Consider the following 25,158-nt stretch of genomic DNA (forward strand, 5'->3'; position numbering starts at 1 on the left):
ACGTTTTACACTAATATACAGTTTCCATTGTAATTACAGTGTCAACATTTATATTATAGAGCATTTAACTTAACTTGAAACTGTAATAGCAATTTTGCTTTGACAAACTACTGAGCAACATCAATGCCTGGTTTTCTCAGCACAGCCGAGAGAAAAACAAGTCTGCAGGATAAAATACCTTTGATTAAATCTCAGAAGTGTAATTTAAACTTGGTTACGGCAAGCAATCAATACAATGCTCTGAACACTGGAATCTCTGAAATGTGATGCAAGAAAACTGAACAAAATTTTTTATTGAACAAAAAAAAGAGAACTTCACCAAACAAGATAACTTTTTTGAACCAGAACACATGTAACAACCTTAGTAAGATAACTAAACCTCAGGTGGACATCATTAGACCTTTCAACAAGACCCAGACCAGTCACACCTAAACTTGTACGACTGACACAACTGTTCTCAGACTTCAGAGGCATAATTGTCTTAACCTAAGATTTAAACCGGGGTATGACTAAGAAATAAAAAGGTGTAAATGGAGAGGGAAAAAAATACAGACGGGAGAAACATTTGACATTTAACTTTCACAGAGAGGGTGCTGCTGTCAAAACAGCTATTAGCGGTGAAACAGAATTAGGCCTGGGCTGCCTAAGCCTCGCTGGAAGGGGTACAGCCTGAAGTGAGCGCGATTCCTAAAGAGGAGGAAAGCGTGCCGAGGCCACTCTTCTCCCCGCGCTGGGGAAGCCAGCGGCCCGGGCGCCTCACCTTGTAGCCCTGGATGTTGCCGTTCTGAGTTTCCACGGGCGGAGCCTCCCACAGCACCTCCAGCTGCGTGGCCGACAGCGTGTTCACCTGGATGCTCTGAGGGGCCACCGACGGAGCTGCCGGGACAGAGACAACCGGTACAGATACACCGCATTATCAATCAGAGACAACCGATACAGATACACCACATTATCAATCAAACAGACACAAGCAGTGTGTTAACCAAACAATCAGAGACAACCGGTACAGATACACCGCATCCTCAATCAAACAGACACAAGCAGTGTGTTAACCAAACAATCAGAGACAACCAATACAAATACACTGCATCCTCAATCAAACAGACACAAGCAGTGTGTTAACCAAACAATCAGAGACAACCAATACAAATACACCAAACTACCAAGAGGCACGTAGGCTGTGCACACCCAGCTAAGTTCTACAGCTGACGTAATACTTCTATAGCACCTGGGCCCAAATTTAGTGTCTAAGTGTCTCAGAACAGGAGCACTGATCTGGGATCAGTTTAGCCTTTTAGCTCATAATGGACAAAGCTATGACATAGAGCAGTGAGTGAGGCACTTTACGACTGTGGGACCCTGAAGATTATGATAATGGTTTACTTTGCACTTCTTGCTAATGTAAGAGCTGCTCACATGCTGAGAAGAGTAAAATGTATAATATATATAGCAGTATGAGTCGAAGGAGGCTACTCCATTGGTGACAGTTGGTGACCTGTCGCAATGAGCCAACGCCAACAACCAGGGGGCACCCCGAGCAGGTTTAGGCTCCCCCATGACAGCTGAACAAGAGGCCCAGGAAGAGAGATTATCCGCCTTACTCTACTCTTCTTGCTCTGCAGCACTTCCAGCTGTTCTATATTAATTCAATTAATTGGCAGCTGTGAGCTCAGCAGGAGCGTGTCTCCACAGTGGCTCTCACAAGTGCTGATGGGAAGTGAAGGCCAGAGGGCGTAAAAGTACTCCCCCCAACCATCAAAAATAGACTTCACCCACCACCAAGTATGGTACGCAAAATGTCCGCTCCATGTCAACCTGGGGCACTCACCGGGTTGGCTGCCCCCCCCACCCCCTCACCTTCTCCTTACAGTGATATCAGAACTCCGGGCCTTCTCTCTAATGGCAACATTAATAACTTCAGCCCTGCTGTCTTGCCAGCTGTGCCGGTTCATTATAAGAGATGTGTGTTTACGGCTTCATTAAATCCCCCAATTTCAGGGGAGTGGCGCGCGTTTAACAACCGCTACATAAACAACCCCCGTAGCATTCGCTCGTGCGCCGCCGAGACGCGAGGCCACCCCTATCGCCGAGCTCCCGTCTCCCGTGTCCTCCAGATCCCGACCCGCATCCTCCAGATCCCGACCCGCGTCCTCCAGATCCCTACCCGCTTCGCCGACGAACACCTCCACCGGCGTGCTGGGCGGGCTCTCGCCGATGATGTTGTAGGCCGTTATCACGATTTCGTAGCGCCTGTACTTGCTAAGCTCTGAAAGGGAAAGAAGATGGCAGAAACAGATGCATGTAATTACCTCTGACACGTGTACTCCGAAGACCGGAACAGCAGAACACAAACAGGCTGCAAGGTAGGGCAATGTAATCGTGTTGCTTTTAATACCCTAATCAATATCGCCAAACTGCCTCTCTCTTTAGCAGTGCATTATGGTATTTTTCTTACGGGCTTAAATGCAAAATGTTACTTTATTCACGCAAAATGGAGGTCACGCTACAGAGCAATATGCGGAAACCTTTTATCTTTTATGTGTTATTTTTGTGAATGCTATATTATGACAGGTTTACCATTAATTAAAAATGCATTGGTTGAAAAGCACTTAGGCAGTTTAATGGGCGCATGCAGCTCCATCAAATCCTGCAGATTAATGTAGCACCTTATCTCTGCAAAGACCTCTTTGCTCACCTCAACGAGACATGCGGACTGGAAGTAAGAGGATTGTGGGGAAAAAAAAAAAGTTTTCATTGAATGATTGACACTCATGGTTGTGATTGATTGGTCAGGCCACTATTTAAAACACACACCTTTTCATGCTGTTTTGGCAACACATTTTCAAGCATGCTAAATTCACATCAATGTGCTCTGTGTAAAAATAAACTGTTGCCAAGATGACTTTTATACCTCCTGGTGCTGCAATAAAAAATGAGCAAATAAATTAATTTTGCTTCATGGGTTTCCTTTGATTGTATTTATGTATAAAAATCACCAGAATAAGGTTAGCTTTGCTTGTGATTGTTACAAATATAGCTTCATGTTTTAATCGACCACAACTTACAGACACAAGACATGGTTTGCACATGGATTCCACTGCGAGTGCAGTTTTTTGCTTCCAGCAAGCTATTTTGTTAACAGCAGACCTGTACTTGGACCCACGCAAATGGGATTGCTGATTTGGAGATGTACAATATTATATACATATGAACACCACATAGATCATCTGGTTACATACTTTTTTCCTCTACTGTAGTAGCTGCCATTGTTTTTTAAACTATCTTTATCTAGACCAATGTACACTCTGAGATTTCGACTTCTTTAAATTTATAGAAAAAATGACTTGAGAAGGTCCTACTCCAGCATAATACAGAAACAAATATTATGAAGTCATATATCCGCATTCTAGCTATTCCCATTCCAAGGTCATTGACTTTAACGCTACACAGAAATGAGGCGAGCAACTTGTATTTGGTGTAAAAAGAAAGTGTATTAGTATGAGGTGCCACAAAGCTTGAAAGAGTGTGTCTGGCATCAGAAGGCAGAACAAAGGCTTTAGTCAGAATGAAGCAGCTTGTGATCTAGTGTGTGTGTTTGCTGAAGTGGTCTTCAGGAAGCTGAGGTACTGTGGCTGTTTTAAACAGGTGTGTGCTGCAGAGCACCTACCGTATGCGTGACATCTGATAAAAAATGAACTCTTAATCATAATTAAACTAATCAGAATACCCACAAGTACCTGTTGAGTTATTAATTTGTGTAGAACATAGCAACTCAATAACATCTGAATGGTTAACTCTATCATTTGAAGTTGAAAAAGGTAAACAGATTCATTCACTCCTGTCACCTGTTGGGGACCACAATTTTCAAGCCACACCTTTTCCCATTTCTTGGATTTTTCAGTCTTAAAGAGCTCTAAGGTTTGTTTGATTGAATGGGAAACTTATGCCCTAAATGTGTACTGATTGCTTTCTGAAATGACATCTTTAAACCAAATAGGTGTTTAGTTACAAATAATTGCATGAGATACTGCTGCTGGTTTTCAGTATCCTGCCCCCAAGGGTACTGCAAATGACCCTCAGCGGCACTGAGACGCAGTAACAACAATCTACCACTAGAGGCCGAGGCTGAGTCACAGGGGATGACGATCTGCAAACGCTAACTGTCCGTTTTTGGTGCTGACAACCCTTTTGAAAGCTGCATTAAGACAGCAATCAATAATGAGGGGGCTAAAGGGAACAGAGCTTTGTGGCAGATAATCAGGGTCAGAGTTTCCTCCTTCTCCAGTCCACTGTGCGCTGACTAAGAAAGATGCAGTATTACACAGCTGCCCAAAGGAAGATAACACCGGGAAAGCCAAGATGAACAAACTGGCCATGTTAGGGTAATTGCTTGCCACTTCAATGTGATCGCATCACTGATCCTTGTTCTTTTCTAAAGGCTGTAGATCCAGGGAGGTTTTCTTTTCTTTTTTTTTTTTTTTGCTGTAAAGAATCTCGCAAAATGTAGGCACCAACAGGCACTCCGGAAAGAAGCTGGGAAACTCGTACAAATATGTACACTGAGAAATTAATTATTATATCATGGCTTTCTGCTTCATCCCTTAAGCCCTGATTCAACTGAATCACAATATGCTTTCTCCTTAAATTCACATAATGAACTCACACAAATATTGCTTCTTATTCCTGCTCCTCCCCCTTACGGAACTGGCATTTATGCCATGCTGTCATGGCAACGACGTGCCAACCACGGTCACACGGGGAGAGCAGGGTGGCACAGCCCCACTCAGGACTCTGACTGGCTTATCTGCGAGTCGCTGACTGCTTGGCAGGTTAAAGCCACAGTGTGTTCTGCAGTCGGGCCAGAACTGACTGCAGGAGTGCTTCCTGACTGCCACTGGTAATGAATAAATACCTGGGAAGTTTCTGGCTGGCACTGACACAGCAAAACCTGACCAACTTAAACCTAGCAGAACAAAGCCGACTGTGTCTTACAGCCATTATTCACAGTCATAGTCGACCAACGGCACAGCCCAGACTCTAACTAATACTGTGTAGGGAATACAGGGCCCACTAACCACCACTTTACTACTCTGATGCTAATTTTGTTAGCAGAACTGTAAAACGACCTACTGTACAAACATAGTGACAAATCTGTCACAAAAAATCTAGCTAACACTAAATCATTCACATTTAAGGAACAAAGCACATTACGCTTAGACTGAACTCGCCCCTTAACCTCATTAACTGCTGTTAGAGTGTCTGCCGGGACAGGCTTGCCCTTTGTGTTGTGTTTTGTGATAAATGGCATTCGGAATTGGAGTCCTCAGCCATTACTGCATGAGAGAGAGAGAGAGAGAAATAATACTATTAAATTATAATAAAGTATAATGAATTGTCATTTGCTGTTTTATTAATGTTGTTCTTAAGTTCATGTATTTGCATGTACTTGTTAGGTGTTTTTTTTAATTATAATTGATGACATTACACTGTACGTTATGTACATAGTATTGTGTTTTGTAAAGCATTGGCAATGTATACTGGAGTGAGTTCTGCCAATAAAGCATTTTTTGAACTGAGAGAGAGAGAGAGAGAGAGAGAGAGAATAAATTTCACAGGTTCTAAAGTACAAAGACACCAGGATGCAGCCCCCTGACAATCTAGAGGCAACATTCTCAGACCAAATAGAGAGGTAGAGAGATAAGAGGACGTGCGTGATCATGTTGAACAGGGACGGTCTCTGGGATTAAGTTAAATGCCTTTGCCAGAGGGGGGCATGGACACTTTGCTCAATCTTCAGAGAAGACAGCATTAAACAGGTTGTTAATTGAATGAAACTTACGTGTTAGCTCGAATTCTGTTGATGAAGCCCCGCTCACCGTCTTGAAAGAGCTTTTCGCTGTTCGAGACAAACAAGGGAGGACCTGTTATGACTCCTGAACTTGAACCAAACTGTCCTGAACAAAGAAAGCTGGAGACTTATAGCAGTCTACGATAGAGGTTTAGTTCTGAATCTGACGAGCTTCAAACAGTGATGGAAAACATGAAATGATCAGTTCAATGTGCAGAGCTCAATTCAATACAAGAAAGCACACAATCAAAAACAGAATCTTAATAATGACGATAATAATAAAAAAAAATTAAAAAATTTATGTTATTACTATTATTATTATCTACACAAATCTTGTCAGGAAAAGTGCTCAAAGCCCTACATGTTCCATTTAAACAGTTCAAATAAAAAATATTACTGCTTTTGTAGGCCTACAGCAAAACAACCTCACCGCCTCGCTCAGTGTAATCTCCAGTGACGCTGTCAAGTGCTAAGTTTCCATTAGCACTTCAAAGTCGCATAAAATAAACCTTGCAACACACCCTTGCCAATATACAATGACACGGGGTCTATTAGGAAATTGCGTGGGCGGCTTTGTGATGTTTAAGTGATGCTGGCGTGGGAGGAAACGCACAAAGCGCGATCTGTGCTTGTTTTCACGCTGACTTTACCAATGGCTCCGCAGCGGCGTCAAAAAAGACAAAGCGAGCGCTATCGCCTCCCATCGCACAATGTACACGCCCAGCGGGGATTAGGCTCCGAAAGAAAAGAAAAAAAAGGGAGGAGGTTTCACTCCCCGTCCGCGCCATTGGCTAAAGATTGAATGCGCCTTCTCGCTCGCTCGCTCGCTCTCTCGCTCGCTCCAGGCGTGAGCATTAAACAGCGTAGACGCCGTGTCCAATTTGTCACGGCGGATTCAACGCCTGGCTCGTCGTCGCGGGCTCGACGCTCGGCACGTTCGCTCGCTGGAGTCCCGAGCGCTAAGTCACCGCCTGCGCCGCGCGTCGGCTCGGCGTTTAATGAGCTCGCCTCACCCGCACCGTTTACCGGAAAATTATTCTCCGAAGACAGAACGCGGGTGAAAACGCTCCAGAAAAAAAACCGCTCCGATAAGCCTAAGCCTAATTACCCAGGGCTTGACCTACTGCAACAGGACTCAACGTAGCGACGCGCTCTCTTCCGTTTCAGGGGCTGCTGGCGCTACTCTTTTGGGCAAATATCATATATTTTCCAGACTAATCTGGCTCCTCCACCCCCTCCCCCAACCCCCCCCCCGGCCAATATCACTTAAGGTTGCTGGGGAAGAAAGCCAGCATGTAGAAATATTTAATATAGAGGATAGTCCTGAGCTTTATAAACCCGGCAGAGCAAGCGAGGAGAGAGAGCGAGAAACGGAAAAGCCATACAGTTTCTGAGCCCTTCAGTCAATTTCTTTTGCGCACATAAAAGTATGAGAGAGCACAAAAGTGAAAGAAGCCGCATCATGAAGCCGGCCCGGCTTTACGATAAAAGTCAGGGCGGCTATATGGGGCGTATAAACAGAGATAGCGAATGCGAATACTGTGATCCGGTATTTATCAATGCTGCTTTACAGCCTGGTAAAAATGGAACAGAACTGCTTTGCATTCTGGGCCGATACAAATATTCCTGTCTGCTGTAAGAAAAGGTGAGGTTCTGATGTTGGAAACTGAGTTTTTTCGCTGCTGTTGAGAAAGTTTCTTGCGCATCCAGACAGTCTCAAACAGAAAGGGGCACGGTTATCCGCAAAGCTTGCGGAAAACTGGTCTCTTGGGATTTGCGGTGTACTAACTGAACTATTGCCTAAGGTTCAGAGGGCTCCCATTTGAAGTCTCTGCCCTCGAGGCTGGGGAAGAGAAACACGTAGTCGCCATTATGGCTCCTGCATCCGAGGTTTCTCCGTCTATTACCAGCTTCCTGTCGGCCAGTATACCCGTCTGACTGTTTGGTATGTTCCAGGGGCCTAGCCTGGTGGCAGTCTCTTGAGCCCTTTGATCTGTTAATAAGATGGTAGAGGCCTGCCTGTATGTGGGCGTGTGTGTGTGCCAGTGTGTGACAGTGAGAGAGAGCTCCAAGACAGGGTGGCGCTGTGCATTGATGTGAGATACCTGGAGAGCCCTCCCTTACTGTGGTCTCGGATACCTGGCACCATGTCAAACGTAATTAAGACAGGTATCAGGAGCTAAGCCAAGGCAAATCCATCGTAGCTGGAAGCCGTGCTGGGCGAACGGCGGGCCCTTCCCTACCCGTCACGTGGGCTCGTGCGGAGGAGGTGTTGGCGGCTGTCCTCGACTCCGGTGGGGCGCTGTCGTACTGGAGCTCGCGGTAGAACAGCCGGTATCCCAGCAGAACCCCGTTCACGCTGTCGTCTCTGGGTGCCTGGGAAAGGAGAAATTAAAGGTCAGGGAGGTTTGTCAATCTCTTTGTAATTAAATAGTATCGATCAAACGGCGCTCAAAAAAAGGAAGAAAAAAACATAATATTACTCTGCAACCACTCCAAGACTATGCTGTTTTACACAAGGTCTAGAATATTAGCCTGGTGCAGATAGATAATTATTTGTGCAGATGGATAAAAGATGAGACCTTAAATATGCGGAGAACCGTGTCTGTAGGCAAGCAGAAAAAAGCTCAATTTGAAAGTAATTAACTTGTTGAGGCGCAAAGCACTGTTTAGATGGCTGTAACATTTTGGAAAGATGGACTAGAGCGTGCGGGTCAGTGGATAAAGGTCCCAGCTGCTAATTAATGTCCCTTCCCAGAGCAAACTCCTACATGGACCGTGCATTAATTAAAGAAGGCTGTCCACTTCTCAGCGCTAAGTGACTGCATATCATTGATTTCAAAATGGAGCTGGGAGATGTCAACAAATATAGCAGTAAAAACAGGGAATAGCAAAGGCTGTGGCTTAATTCTTTGGATGTGTGTGTTCAAGTGCCCAATGAAAAAGGTTAATCCATAACCAGAGCAGCCTTTAACGATTCCACAGCCAAAAAATTTTAGTAAAATAAATGAGCAAGGAGGAAAAAAGGAGCATGTGGACACTGGCTGTTGGCTGGCACCTGCAGGCTAAAAGGCTAATGCTAAAGCATGGTGGCAGGCCCTGTAGTCTGGAAGTGAGGCCTGTGAGTGGCTGGTGGTCCCACAGGGCAGCATGTGATTGGCTGCAGCAAGAGAGAGGGTTTCCATCAGCTGGTACTCCAGTACTCCTCACCTCCTTCATGAACACCTCACGTATAACGTGCGAGGCATTTGTAAAGGGATGGCTGTGCTCATGCACATTAATAGACACCTAGAGTGGCTATATGAGTAATAAACTCCAGGAAAAGTGTCGATAGCACTGAACATTCATAAATCGCCCTTGTTGGGGGCCACCATCTTAGTAAGTACTTGCCGTACCCAATTAAAACACTCCCCCTGGTTTCACCCTTATTAGCTTTCCCCCTGGAAACCTTAAATTAATTTCAAGTAATGTGCTATTTATGCATGTGTAAAGAGGATGACATGTTTATGAAATTAATTATATCGTCCTAAAAAAACAGACCCAAGGACCCTTTAAAGATGAGTGGGGATATTACCTGCCACCGGACCAGGACTGAAGTGGTTGTGGACGGCTTCACGGTCAGAATGACGGGTGGTTCATCGGGAACTGTTAGCAAAGCACACAGCATTGTGAATTGAAGGGTCTCAGGTTGACATGTGACCACTGTCATGCCCCCACAAACAGTGTCACCAAATGAGAAAACCTCTCAAAATCAAAAGTGTAATTTCACACACCTGGTGCTTAGCTTATTTGGCATTTGGAACATATAGCAGCAAAGTGTACACAGGCACACATATACTGTGCTGGCTTTGTCACAAAGCGAACCGCAAAGCCCGAAAAGCTTAACGACAAACTTCTGAGGTTTTAGACCACAACCACATTCACTTCAAACCTATGTAAATGATTCAGCACACAGTGACTGCCATACTAATGAGACAACCATGTTTCCATGCTCTGCTTTGAAGCAGTAATATGTTGCAGTTGTAGTAACCATTTTAACCATTCAAACTCATATCAATCAGATGCCAGTATCTGTACCTTTCTATTAATAAGATTTTTCAATTGAACTACTACTTTAATATTATATCTAAAATAAAACCTACTCAATTTGTGTGAGCACCATTCAAAAGAATTTTATGAAAGGACACAGAAATGTATTTTAATGAGGCTCTACAAAGACAGACAATATGGCTTTTGATTATTCATTAAATGACTTTAGGGACCTTGACCACAGAGTGGAGAGTGCGAAATGAGGCAGGAGGCACTGTGCAGCATCTCTTTGCTGTCACACAAATCAACGTGGAACCTTCCAGAAAACCAGGACTCAGACTCTGCTCACCGTCTTGTAAAGTAGTGACCGGTCCCGTCTCATTGCTGTAGACGCTGTCTCCGATGTCATTGGTCGCCAGCATCCTCAGCTTGTACGACGTGAAGGGCTTCAGTCTGCGGGGGTGCACAACGTACAGGCCATTACAGACTCTCCCGGAGGCGACCCCGGGTGTGAAGGTCACCTACTTTTCAGCGCCACAAAAACCGAGCCTCTTCCCACAATGCCCTCTGACAGGAGACGTCGCCTTAATTGGGCCGCGAGGCAATGGCGGAAGGAATGCGATAAATAATGAATGAGCGACCGCATAACCAATACAAAACACAAACAAACAGAAACAATTTCACCGTTGAGTTTGCTCCGTTGCACCCTGAACACAAATAATATGTGCGCTACAGAAAACATTTAAATGGAGGCGATTACGGCAAAGGCATGGAACTATAAAGAGATGATAGAAATTCAATGCAACCTCCCCCCAAAACCAGACAAAGAAGCAATTTTGGCGGAAGAGATGACGCGCTACAATCAATGAGTCAAAACAAATCTGAGGTAAAAAAAACTTTCAAATTTCACAACAAAACTTTCATTTTTCGCCATTCCCCAACTGACCACCACAGCTGTTTTTGAACTCTTTTTTTCTGAAACATCACCTTTCAATTACCATGCACATTGTTGCTCTGTTACTTATCCAGTTTTTACATTGCGTGTCTTTTTATTATTTTAAGTGCTACGGAATAAGCAACCCAAGAATGTGCAGAGCCCACACCGCATAAACGTTAAAATCCACATGCATTTGACAACCACAGACTTCACAAAACAGGGACAAGCTCATGTTCCGAATCATTGAGTCTCAAAGGGCACATGGGAAAGCTGAAAAAGAGGTACACGATTGAATTAATACACCTAATTGGAGCTTGATAGAGAAAAAAAGTGAATCGGTTTTTGGGAAAGAACCCTGGAGTAGACACTGAGGTGCACGCGGAGCAAATGGAAAGTTAATGGCAAGAAAAGATGCGACAAAATGATAAATTCTCAGGACATCCATCCAAACACTGCTGGGATTTCCCCCCCGAACAGAGGCTAGGGTGGCGCACATACGCGCCAACCCGCCGCCATCCGCCCCAATGACACACTGACCGCTCGGAAAAACAGGCGAATGAAAACGCGCGGAATGAAGAGGAAGGCGATGGTAATGAAGATAGAGCAGCCCCGAGAACGCATATAAAGTGCCAATTTACCCGGGGACGGGTAGTAATCACCGTGGCCGCTGAAGTGGAATTCAAATTCGGGGCTTCGGCACCAACTGTTTGCGAGATTATTTCCCGGCTTCCAAATCATCCGGGGCTTAATAAATCACGGCTGAAGAAAAGCCATCTCAGCTGTTAATAATGACCCCAGCCTGAGAACTGGTACCGTGCAGCAATTGAGAGACCAACTGGCATGAGAGTGATTATGAAACGAGGATTAAAATAAAAAACGGCCAAGGGATGTATCAGGAAGGAGAGTGTGTCGTAGTAAGGTCACTTCTGTTTCGGGGAGGGGAGGGGAGGAAGAGGGGGGGCTGTAAGCCGGTGGGGATGAACTCTTGCCACCTCAGCTTTGAGTGGGATGTGGGGAGGGCGCACCGCGGAGCTGAAAGCGGATCCTCCTCCCATCCGCTGTCCCTGACTCACCCGCTCAAGTGGCTTTTCAGTTTGGCCCTTTCACAGCCTCTCTCGGTTTGAGCAACCTAGATGCGGATGCCATCGATGCGTGCGGGCGGTACGGCGGAGAGGTCTCAGTCCCTCTTTGGCACCAGCCCAGGAACATTGCTAGGCACTTATGCAAGAACAGACCGAAATGGCCTCTAGTTCAATCATGGAACTAGAACTAGAGTTCCAGGATTGAGCACCACCACTATAAATGACTACTGCTTCCACCATTACTACTACAGAGGACATTTCCTGAGGTACTTCAGGCTATGAGACGTAATCAAGCCTACAAGGGCAGAACATCAGAACCTGTTGGTCACATGTCTCGTTCCCTTACACCTACTGTGGGCCCATCGACTACTGGCAAAGTCTAAAGTTTTGCTGTGTATCCACCTGCAGTCAATATGCAGAGGTATAACTACCCTACCTGTGATCACAAATAGTAAAATGGGGATAGGAACTCCACCAATCACAGAGTATGTTAGTCATAAGAAACAGAGCAATACTGATTTGTCGGTACTTTCTGCCGATACTTGCTATACTATATCCAGGCAGTACAGCCAGAAGGTGTCCACCAATTACCAAAGACGTTGGTATATTTGTTATAACTAATGTACAATGTGATTGGTGGAGACGTATCTGGCGTCTAAGTGAAACGCGATGGCACTTGTCTCTGTGTCTGAGGCAGGTTGCAGGTGAGGTCATGGCTGCGTGTGCGCTATCGTTCGGCCACGTCAGAGGGACGGCAGGCGGCGCACTCACCTCTCCACCTCCCAGGAGGTGCTGTTGGGCCGGATGGCGGAGGAGTGAGTGCGCCAGTCTCCGTCGGGCAGCTCGCGGGTCTGCAGGGTGAAGTAGCGCACGGGCGAGGAGCCGTCCCCTCCCGGGACCCAGCGCAGGAGCAGCCGGCGGGAGCGCACCTCCTCCTGGGACACGCTCAGCTCCTTCGGGGGCTGAGGACGCTCTGAGGAGGGGGCAGAGAGGCCTTCAAACAATGCCCACCAAACCAAACCAGCCTTGGCTGCCAAACATCATGTCCCAGTGTGGGCACTTTGTGGGTGAGTAGGCCAGTATGAAGGGCCAGTGTTGGCAGAGGTTTTTCTGTCATCCAAGCACCAAAACAAAAACAATAAAGATTATTTAGTTCAGTGTTAACCAATCACGTTCCTGGAGATCTACAATCCTGTAGGTTTTCATTTTAACCCTAATGACTCTACTAATTAGCAGCTCATGAAATCTCTAGCTGTTGAATGAGGTGTGCTTTGTTGGGTTGAAGTGAAAACCTGCAGGACGGTAGATCTCCAGGAACAGGACTGGTTACAGTGATTGAGTTCATGATGCTTTGGAGAACAAAAGCTTGCACCAACAGCTACCCTAATTGTATGACCCTGGATCCACCCTAGAACCTGCATTTCCGTGGCTTAACTTGGCTATGAGGGAGTGCAACAGAAAAGACATAGAAACATAAATACTCAACAAACATAGAAATACTCTGAAAAAGAAAGATCACAAAGAGAACACAAAGAGAATATCAACAATACAAAAAGACTAAAGTCTTAAAGTATGAGACTTATGCAGAAGGAATCCAGGATCCAGTCCTATCCAGTTCATCCATGAAAAGAATAACGAAATGGTGAATAAATTCTATCTCATAGAGAACTTGAAAAACTTTTCAAGCTCACATACAGACAAATGCTTTTGATATCAGTTAGTGGAATTAATATGGCAAGGACAGTTCAGCCACAGGTCAGGCTGCCCCCTGCTGGTGGGAGTGATCACCTGGTGCAGTCAGCCACACCCTTCCCATCAGACCTAGTCTCTCTTCTCCTTTCCTCCCCTGTCCTATGTTTCCTCTCTTTCCGCTCCTCTCCTCTTCTCACCTCTCTTTTATTCACAGTGCAATGCCTGCCCCCCATCCCCATTGATTTGAATACAGAGCTCAATAGACAGAGGCCCTAATTGTTTGTTCTAATGGGAGCCGTTATTGATGAAGGTTATTAAAGATGCCGACCGGGCAACAAAACACATATTGATTGGACCTGCTGTCAAACGGTTGACCAGCCTTCTCGAGCGCTTATAGAGCCTCCATAAATCAGCATTTATTGCCCAAAAACATCTCCTCCTTCGCTGCCTTTTCAGTTTGCGAAAGGCTGCGGCGTCAAATGTCTCCTCTCTTTTTATTTCTCTCTGTTGCGGCGCTATGCTGATCATTATCATTATCAAAGTCTTCCCTCTTCTGCGTGTTAGAGAAGACACTCATCAGAGTGCTTAATCTCTCAGGCTGATTCAGAAGCATTCCGTACAAGAGAAGGGAAGTCCCTGCGCACCATTTGTCGGTTCAGATACCCTTGTTCAAAATTCCATTATCCACACTCCATGAAACACAATATGTTTTCCTTACAAAAGACACCACTGCGCAAATCTGAATCGACCGTGAGATCGGAGAACAAAAAATTGGTCGTATTGGATTAAGCTGTAATTGGTGAGAGGGAAAACATACAGAGATGCTTCTTTGCTTTTCACTACATAAAGATGGAAAATCTTGTGCTAGACAAAGCTATGCTTTGGAAAACGGTATCCAAAAGCATGGCCAATGGCTATGGATAATACATATGCCTTTGGACATCATTTGCTTTATTTTATCACATAATTAAAATTCAAATTGGTATTAAGATATCATTGGATATTTAGGCTGCACTGGCCCATATCTCTGTCTGATGGTAAAAATGTTACCTAGTTTGGTAACAAAATCCCAGGAAAAGTGTTTGTTTGGATGCAGCGAGCATTAATAAATCAGTCATTTCAGGACCATTTACCCAGCGTGCACTTGATACAGTACGTGCAATTAAACATGTTCCCAGGGGTTCGTTTCCAAACGCATATTGACTTATAAATTTCATGCCCCAATTAGTTGTACAGAGTAAATGATTTTTGTAATTTTCAACTACTATTCCGCAAAAAGCTCTTTGTGAGAAGCCATTATGTCATTCAGTTCCTCATATCTGTGGCGTTTTCAACTGCATGTCCTCCATAGCACCGAGGTGAACTAATCCGACAGTTGGAAATATAAAAACAAATAATAGGCTCAGAGCTGAAATGGCAAGGAACTTCAAACAGCAAGTTTGACAATGCAAGCCAATAAAATGTTTATAGTGCTGAATGAGTAATTGTTCCCAAAATATTTTTGAAGACATTCCAATATCCTCATCAGGGAGATGAATCCAGAAGCGCAAACCTCTTCAAAGGAATGGAAATTGATTAAGAAAAGGCTTATACTCTGGCGAGTATTAAAAAAAACATGGCCTGGATTCACTCAATATATGTGAACAATCAACTTTTACCAATAACAAAAAAAAAAAAATTTAATTAAAGTTAGTTCAAAAATGTTCTAATATTTTCAAGAATCGGGTTTGGTGATAGTGGAACTCCACAAACTGCGTTGGTGAGGATGAAAGCTACTGTATAACTTAGAATAAGCAAAGTAAATTCTAATTCTAATCTCAGACAAACTGAGATTAGAACTATATGGCTCATCACACAGATTATACATAGTGTTCATGTCCAATACAAAATTATTTTGTATTTAATCCACGTTTCATCCTGCAAGGAACAGTCATTTTTCTTGCCCAATCTGTTCTACAGTAAAATGAAGCGATAAAGAGCATGTAAGTCATCTTTGTCATCAAACACATTTGTAATGAATGCTACATTTTAAAGCTCTTTAAATGTTGATTGAATCAAGCCCAATGTTGTGACCACGTTACCTCGCGTTTCCGTCGTTATGACGACCGCCTGCTCGGGGGGGCCCCAGCCCTGCTGGGTTCTGGCGGAGATGCGGAATATGTACGGCGACTCCGGAGCCAGACGGGTCACGGTGAACTGGCGGGCGTCGGAGTCCACCTCCACCGTGGTGAACTGCTTAGGGCTGCTGGCGTTCAGGCAGTAGGCTATCTGGTACCCTGGGCACGAAAGGAAACAGAACGTAGTGGACTCTTTGAGCTGTGCTTTGGCTTTCATATTCAAAACGGTTCACACGGTAGCACTTTAACGTCTGTGTCATTTTAAATTCTTTCACAATTATGACAAGTACACAATTGTAGCTTTTAACAAAGGTGTTGCCCTGTTGCGCAAGCAATCTCCCAATACATACTGTATGGTGGAATCAAAAATGCCAGTTTCAAAAACGTCCAGCAACAAGTTTTGAAGGACTTTTTTTTCAGGAAGATTCGTTGTACTTCAGATTCTGCATAACAAGATAAAGACACACTGCGTATGACCATAGAAAGCCATGAAGACTTTCACTCAGCATTCACCATGCTATTTATCAGATCACCCACTGTTTATTCTCAGAATAGATGCAGAATAGATTACAATTTATTTGCTGTCAAAAAATATACAAGCTTTGTTTCCAGCAGATGATTTTGATTTGTTTGTCGATTTATCAATATTGTACATTTTTACCACTGGAAACACACTGAAGGGAACTTGGTATAAGTGCTGTACCTTGTCCAACTGTAAAACAGCTGTGTCGTATGTGGGTTTGGAACCTGAAAATTCTTAGTTTAAAGATGAGCAGCTACACAGCTAGCCTAGCCTCTGTACTGCTCGACTCTACCTCACTGTTCCTTTAAGGAGATCATAAAAGCCATGTCTAAGCCACAATGTCTCACAGGGTTCAAAATCAATTAAACCAAAGACGGAGTTATTAGCCAAGCATGGGTATCAGCGTTCATTTAATTTGTAAGACAAACCCACAGCCACCTGGGGTGCGAGCGCTTTCGTGTTGAAGCATAATGACTAATGTAATGTGAAACGTAGAGTCGCTCAAGCGGTTAATTGTAATACATACAGTTATATGTAAAAAAGATTGACAGCAATTCAGCGTACATTAATTCAGACTGGTGGCAAAAGACCAGATTTCAGCACGCATGCTGTGTGTTTTTTGTGTTTCGTCCAGTTGTCCCCTTTGGCAAAATAGTGAAATAACTGGCCCTGGCAAGTCTGGAATAATGACTTTAAATTATTTTCTCGGCGCTTAAATTCTTGGTACGTATTTCAAGCCTCCCCTTCAGGTATAGAGGTCAATACCAGCCCCCCCCCCCCCCCTCCATTTCGGCAGCTTTCCGTCGGGGATTTGGACAGGGCCGCGGATGCGAGCCACAGCACTATCAGATTTGTTACGCCGAGCTGTGACCCGCGACCCGTTCTTCCAAACCGTTCTTTTCCGATGGGTTTCCGGCACCCAGCGAGCGGTGTAATTGGTCGGATCGCCCTCCCCCTCCCCCTCCCGCACCGCACTTCGGCAGATTTATTATGCTGGCTGAGGACCGCGGTGATCACCGATCCTGAAGACCTGGTAACTCAACTGAAACAGAAGGCCTTCCCATCACGCACAATGCTCTGCTGCATCCGCAACAGGAGAGCCCTGCTGCGAGGACAGACCTTTTGAGCAGATGCACGGGTCTAAGAAGGCATACTTACAAAAATGGGCCATTTATTCCAGTCCAGTTTATCTATAATCAGGAGTGAACCGACCAGCATGTCGTGCTCGCTTGCTCTTGAAGGATCGCAGACTCCACAACACGTGCTCGTAACTTTCTTGGTGGCAAAGTACATTCTACGGACAAAATTCATTTTTTTCAACCCGTTAAAAACGCGGGATTTCAGGACAATGATCCCTGTGCTCTGGTACTTGAAACCAGACCGTGTACCCGTGCTAACGGTGGCCGACAGCCCCTCAGGGCGACTCATAATTGGCCACAGCGCAGCCCCAGGGAGGGTGTCAGTTTGGCGGAACAGCCATCTCTCAGAGGGCAGGAGGGCCACTTCTGGATGACAAGAGCCTGCAGTCCGCCCAACCCAACCCAACCGACAACAGCAAGGACACCAGCCAATTACGTCCTGCCGTTTGACGACTTCCGGCCATAGCCAATTAACAGCTCAGCCCAGAATCTGACCTGCAATGTTTAGATAACGCATGTTAATTAAGCACCGATTCATCAGAGCTTGCCTCAACGTAAGTATTACGCATCGGGGCGCCCGAGCACCTCACGCTCTAATGACAGAGCGTGACGATAACCCTCGCCGTGGACCGAACGAGGACAGAAAGCATTCCGCGCCAAGCTGTCAGGATGAAGGGCGAGCCCGCCAATATATTCCTGTCACAGCTTGCTTTTTAAGACCCGCGGTGTAAAATCTCCTGTTTATAAGACAATATTGCACTTAAATGAAGCGGCTCATAGCCGTGAACAGCCGGCAGTCGAGCAGCCGAGGAGGGCAGGGTAATTTAAAAGTGCCACCTGCGGTGTACTTAATGGAGGAAGACGTTAAGACCGCGAGTTGTAAATAACCTGCGCAGCAGAAAGGACAGACGAGGCGAAGCGGACCTTACACAGGAGCCTGTGGGCCCGGCTTTCAGGATTCTCCTCACGCATATTCATCGCTCGCGTCTGACGTAAAAACGCATCTCACAGCACTGTCAAAAAAACCGACTAAGATGCATCTGACAGGTGGACAAACCAATTCCGTTGGACGAGGCTCACATGCAACGACAAAGTTCTGCGTCCGGAGATATTTTCAGTCTTCCAAGGGCGAGCTGTCGCTTTTTATAACGTGCGTCGAAAACAACCCGGGACAACTATCCACGGACTGACAGCCCGGCTATTTATCGAGGAGAATGGCTGCGTGGGAAAATGTGAGCTTTCACCGGAGGTGTATCCCGTTCCGACGTGGCAGCAGTCCTCAACACAGCAATTCAAAGGCTCCAGCCCTGTCATGTCTTGTTGCAGGCAGACATTTTGAGGCAGGAACTAGGGTCTAGCTGCGGCAGGACAGGTAAAGGTAGCTATACAAACATAACAGAACGGCCTCCACAGCTGTGACACTGAGTGTAGGCTACTGCCTAGACGTGCGTGAAATTCTCCGTTTTGTTCCCACCCATTTCTGTTTTTCTCACCTCTCCTTTATGCCCCGCTGAATTTTTTATTTTTGGGTAGGCAGCAATACAAGTCTTCTGTTGCTTGCTCCGAATATAGCTCTCAATATAGCTATACAGAGTTTTTGTATATCAATCATTATGACATGTACATTTAAATTGGACATTGATTTTAAATAACTTTTTAAAGGTAGACTTTTTAAAGGTATTATTGTTGTTGTTGTGTTGGTTGTTATTATTATAATTATTATTCTCTTCTTTTTTCATACCGGATTGCACACTTGAATGTTAACAGCAAATGCTGCAGTAGCCTAGTTTATGGCCCACAACACTGGGCTTATCACAAAAATAAATCTGAGGCATCATCTAATAGCCTATACAGCTGCACATGTGAGGGGATTGGCAAAATATTCTCACATCTGATTAAAAAGCCCGCAGAACAGCTTCATAGCCACAAGGAACACTGTTGTTTGCGTACAAGAACGTTTCCATGTCAGTTTCAAGTTCTATAAACCTCAGTTTGTGCTTGGATTCTCACACAAGATCAAATCTACTGAATTTAGGCTCGAAATCCACACGTACAAACATTTTATAAATGGGGCCCCAGGCAAATTTATGATGGATTACTGCTAACAATTGCCAACAAATTCAAAAGCGAATGTACGCTACTCTCCAGTGACATAAATGGTCAGCTCTCGCAGATTCTCTGAGGGCAAATACCTGATTCTGAATGGCTTTCCAGACAGGATGATATTTTTCAGCCAGGCTGTGAAGGAGGGAAATGGGTTTACGCTACACTGGGCTGTGCTAGAGTGTACAGGGAGTTCAGAGTGCGGAAACTACCGGAAACCGACAGGGCACCACAGCCTCATTTCTCAAGAAAAACCAATCGAAAGGGTTGAGCTGGGCACACTGTACCCAGTATAAATAAACAAAAGGTCTGCTGTTTGGAAGGAGCTTGGTACTGTTCAAATTTAAATTCATCTTCCTGACCATACCTGGGTCACATAATTATTTGAAATATTTTACGCCATTACACAGCAGAAAAAAAACGTATGTAAATTACTGACAATAAATAAACATACGTTTTCACCCATGTTCAGAACAAAAAAAAAAAAAAAAACAAATTCATAAAATATTCATTTTGTTTTGTTACAGGTTAGAGTATGTTGAAAATTCTCAGGAACCTGTAGGTTTATTTTCAAATTCCGCCCGAATATAAAGACTTCATGTATTTCAAATACAAACTTGACTGAGGGTTGTTCCTGAAAGCATACTTTCACCATACAGATTTAAACATACTTTTATAATCTCGCATCGATGTGTCACTGTAAACTAGCCAATAGCGGCGTGCAGTCATTGTTTCTTCAGAGAAATGCCCTGGGTGCAGTTTGAGAAGAATGAAACAAAGGCGTGAATTATGACATTTTTCGGAAAGAGTACCCCCCCCAGCATGGCTTTGATAGCAGTGCTGTGGTTCGCTCCTCCGCTGGGCTGAGACTGCTTCCAGGAGTCCACAGGCATTTCTGAGGTACGGTGGGAACCCGCTGGGTGAGCTACCGTGCGAGAACCTCCAAGCCGTTTCATAAAACAAAACAAAAAAATCAAAACAAAAATCCCTCACGAAAACATGTCTTCATACTTATCCCAAGGATGGCTAAATCTGTTTTCGACGTGCAAGGAACGCGGCAATCCCATTGTGGACACAGAGAGCCTGATCCACCACCTCACGCGGGAGAAAGGAATAGGATCGCATGCCATCATTCACCCAATGCGTCGTCCCTATAATTCATCGCAAATGTCGCAGTCATTATTTGAGGCCAACTTTAAGGATCCTTAGCCAGAGAACATCATCATCTGGCACATATATAATTTTCCAGGGTGTCTCCCTGTTGGAACAGAAGATGACGAAAACAGTAAACCTTTTCTCACCCTCACCCCCCTCACCCCCCACCCCCACCCCCAGAGTGTTGGGAACATATTTCACCCAGGTTTCATGCTTCTTCTCACAGACTAATCTGTGGGAGCGCAGGGATTTGACTTGCTACTGTTCTGTTGTGGCTGTATTCAGCAGACGGTGCCAGTCAGTTTAATCATATCACCCCCCCACCCCCACCCCCACCCCCACCACCCTTCCCTTTCAACCTGATGTAAAATTATTTTCTAGCACAAACTGACACAGCTCCCCGGGGGGGATTCAAATGGATAATCGCGTGCGGTTGTGTTTCCCCGAGGAGGAAGAACGTGGAGAACGATGGTTTCGCACATTCGTATCCAGGCATTTCGAACACCATGAGAAAATACCAGGCCCTATTTGCAAAGAGAGAAAAAAAGAAACGCGGTTCAAATGTGGACCAATTTTGACACCAGCCGGCGTTTTGCTACTGGTAATGCCTTAGCCATATATAATACGGTGAACAAATAACAGGTTTGATGGTACAAGCACACGTCAAAGAAACACGCCCCATTTGTTAAAGGGGTCAGTGCTTCTGTGATACTTGTGATGTAAACCTCTGAGAGTATAATGCACATTGTGCAAATGCTACAAGTGCAAACAAACCAAGTTCAGGTTCAATGTGTTGAGTTCAAAGAGGCCAATATGTTATTCCCTGCGACATAAAACAAATGTAATGCCGCAAGCAAAAATGGCCGACGTACCATTGCCTGGACATGAGCCTGAATTCAATGAAAGGTGGTCCTTCAAGGGATAGTTGACTTTCTGGGTTTAAAAAAAAAATATTATACCATTTTAATGTATGTTTGATTGGCACAGACAGTTTCTGCGTGCGATGATGGGTATTTTAGATATTTAGAGAAGATTCTGGCAACCTGCTGGTTTTACACTGGCATAGAGGCATTCTTAGGAATGTATTCTAAAGCAAGAAAAAACAAAGCAAGTAACTCCAAAGGAGTTTGCATAGTGATGTTATGTGTCCAAAGGCTGTATACACGAACAGCTTCAATAATACATTTTTAGCGCTTATTCACAATTATAAGTTACCAGTTTCCATATTGTGTGATTTATGTTGGTTCTCCTTCCCTTGAAGTACCTCTTTTCAAGTTGAGTGTCCCAGAGACAGTTATATTAAATGCTATTTTTTAATGGAAGCATAACACCATTGTACATGCTGCTGCCACTGTAAAGCAAACATGTCTTCAGGAACTTCTCTACGTATCTAAAATATCACATGGGACTGTGTGGGCCAATGAAAAATAATACACGCGAAACGGAATCATACTGAATCACACAGGATTTGAACTTTTAACGGTTAACTGCAAATCAATGCAAGTATTCCTTTCTTGCCTTACAGACAATTTGGCAAGTTCAGCGATCAGCAAAATTAACTCGCCAAACCGTTGTTTCTTAAGAAAAAACGATTGGCCTTATTTCTAAGTCAATTTTAAGGATAAAGGTTAATCATTTCCAGATCACAGAATGAGGCACTGACAAAAAGGTTACTCTGGGTGGCAGTAGCAGACTCTATCCCCTACTTTTCAGTCACACACCTCCCCCACCACCCCTCCCCAGAAACCTGCAATTTAAACATTTCTCACCAATGAAACTCAGGAATAAAGTCTGCTTTAGACATGTCTGTGAGTAGGCATGCAATGCAGAGTTTTCTTCACTAAACAGAAATTTTAATCCATTGCACCGGTGCACATACTCCCCCCTCCTAATCACATCCCCTCTTCAAACCCCCTGCCCTCACTGCCCATCCCCCACCTGTCCTCACCCTGCCCGCACACTCCCCACACCCGCTGTACTCCTCGTCCGCACGCCCACGCCCCTCTTACCCAAGATGATGCCGTTGGGGTCCACCGGGGGCTGCCACACCACCCTCACCTCCGTCAGGCCCACGTCCGGGAACACCAGCCTCACGGGCGGGCCGGGGACTGGGGGGGGGGGGGGAGCAGAGAGACAGGACGGAGGCGTGAACACGTGCTCCAGGGTTCCTTTCAACCAGCCAATCAGCCGCGTTCGTCCCGAGGCAGGAACGGGCAGGCTCTTTACATTCAGCACACGCTGTTTGCCTGACACAATGATCCCGGGCTGCGTAAACCCTCCCCGGGCTCGCCCCCGATGAGCTCACCCACACACGCAATTACACCCGGCCTCATAACCGGCCGCCGCACGGATAGCTGGCGGGGAAACCGTCGGCGGCCGCTGACACGTTCGGTTAAACCGAGCATGAGGATTCTGGGAAATCCAGCTCACTTCGGTTAAACAGATTTTAATAAATACAGCCAAGGCAAGTAATCAAACATTTAAACCCCTGTCTGCACAGCTCAGATATACATGGACACTTGCTAGGTTTAATTATATTATTAATTTGCTGATGAGATACCCCTTGCATAATTTAGATTTTTGTTACATTATCCATTTATGAAGTGAATGCATTACTGAAGCAATGCAGCTACACTGAGGGTACACTGGTCGTGGACCTTCTGCGACTCCAACCTGCAAGCTACTGTGCTGTACTCCCTAGACCATGGTCTTAACGACTATAACACACTGGTTTTAAAGAATACTCAGTTTAGAACATGGGCTCTCATTATATGCACTTATAGCCGCATTCAACATTCAAACCTAATGTACACATTCTGTATGGACTTGTCTCTTATTCTCTACATGGCTACACAGAGTACTACTTAGTAGTGAGCTCCCCACCAAACTTCCCCCCCAAGGTCACAGCCAGTCTGATTGGATACCCAGCCCCAGGCAAGAGGGCAGGTCACAGGTAAGTCAGCTGACACCACGGGAAATTGTTTCCTCGGGAGATGACTGCTGACTACCCTCCATGAACCCGTCCCCTTGAGCAAATGGGAGGGGGGGGGGGTGATATTAGGGTTTGGTTTAATGAGCATGACTGGAACTCTCTGGATTGAGGTTTGAGTTTACATGTGGTTTAGATGACACAGTGCCACACAGTGGATGAATATCCAGCCGGCGTTCATTGGTGGCCACCTAGAGCTGGGCGATATCACACAATGATAATCATCAAATGCAATTACGGCCGTCGCCACCGTGTGACCTATAGCCTTTCTTTTTTTCTTTTTTTTTTCTTTGATTATATCTGATGCAGTAGTGAACAACCACAACTGTTCTCTATTGGGTGGCCATAAGACAGCCAATCGGCAGCAAGACCTTGTAGCTTCCATGTGCTTGATGAAAACACATCACATGATCACAAGCTGTACAACCTTACCGCTGATTGGCTGTCTTTTCAACACCCAATACTTACTGTAAGTTATGTTTTTTCCTCTGGAAGCATTTCGTTCGGCCTGTTGTTGATCGTTTACTACCGCATCAGGTATACTTAGAAAAGAGGACAAGAAAGGGAATGCACCATATGGTGGCAAAGGCCATTATTGCATTTGATAATTATTGTTGTGGTAATTCACCCAGCCCTATGACCACCTCACCTGACTGGCTGTGTGCCATGAGAAAGGCTATCTTAAGGGCGATCTGTACAAAGCTAATGAGTGTATGACAGGACCCAACAGATAAAAATGGCTTGTTAGGCTCTAATGTTATGTGCTGGTTAGGTATGTTTTTGTCAAAAGGGCTCGTAATTAGACGGTTGCAGATACACTGCTGTTATTTCCCTGAGTACATCATTTGATCTGAATAGATTCCAGAATAGCTAAAAAGGCTGTAGGTAAAATGTAAGCTCTGTACGTCATCTTGAATACGGACAAAATAACAAATAAGCAATGTAAAAAACAAAAACAGGCAAGCACACACGCACACACACACACACTGAACATCAGCATCCATCACCTCTGCCAACTCTTCCTTTCACTGACACCAATCCTGCCGGCTCCACTGTGCCCCTGTGATTGGTCAGACACTCCCATCGCCATGGAGACTAAGAGGTCTCACACATACATGCAGCCACTGACTAACTACTTTGCCGGGGGGAAGTTTCACAGAGTGACTGCGAGGTGTAATCTGAGACGTGGGTGGGGGGGGGGGGGCGTGGGGGATTTAAATTATGGGACGATGGGGCACCCCCCTCAGGCAAGTAAGAGTCACAACAGATGAGATAGAAAGCTGTGAAAGACAAGCCACCACAAGCCATCCATCCCATCATCCCCCCCTCTCCCTCCCTCCCTCCCTCCCTCCCATATCCCATCAGGAGCGGCATTGGCTGCCATCGTGGATGCAGGGTCCCCTAACAAGTCCACCGCTGTGTCACAGCCAGACTGGGCAAGACAGGCCCCTGATTAGAACTCTCCGTATTCGATGCTTGCCTGGTCGACGTCGTACCCACTTTGAGCAGTAGGGCGTCGGCGGCAGGCGTAGACGTCTATACGC

General features: G+C 45.2%; 1 protein-coding gene across 1 annotated transcript in view; it reads right to left on the minus strand.

Moving 5' to 3' along the window:
- sdk1a (sidekick cell adhesion molecule 1a) overlaps nucleotides 1–25,158 on the minus strand; it is a 281,598-nt gene that overhangs the window by 11,592 nt on the left and 244,848 nt on the right. Inside the window, exons 28-36 of the mRNA XM_064315729.1 lie at nucleotides 22,635–22,733; nucleotides 15,670–15,864; nucleotides 12,668–12,869; nucleotides 10,227–10,330; nucleotides 9,423–9,493; nucleotides 8,092–8,224; nucleotides 5,840–5,896; nucleotides 2,165–2,266; nucleotides 761–876 (exon numbers count right to left, since the gene is read on the minus strand). Of these exons, the coding sequence (XP_064171799.1) occupies nucleotides 761–876; nucleotides 2,165–2,266; nucleotides 5,840–5,896; nucleotides 8,092–8,224; nucleotides 9,423–9,493; nucleotides 10,227–10,330; nucleotides 12,668–12,869; nucleotides 15,670–15,864; nucleotides 22,635–22,733 (1,079 nt within the window). The remainder of the gene's footprint in view (nucleotides 1–760; nucleotides 877–2,164; nucleotides 2,267–5,839; nucleotides 5,897–8,091; nucleotides 8,225–9,422; nucleotides 9,494–10,226; nucleotides 10,331–12,667; nucleotides 12,870–15,669; nucleotides 15,865–22,634; nucleotides 22,734–25,158) is intronic.

Source organism: Anguilla rostrata, chromosome 17 (assembly GCF_018555375.3).
Source record: "Anguilla rostrata isolate EN2019 chromosome 17, ASM1855537v3, whole genome shotgun sequence".
Taxonomy (NCBI): domain Eukaryota; kingdom Metazoa; phylum Chordata; class Actinopteri; order Anguilliformes; family Anguillidae; genus Anguilla; species Anguilla rostrata.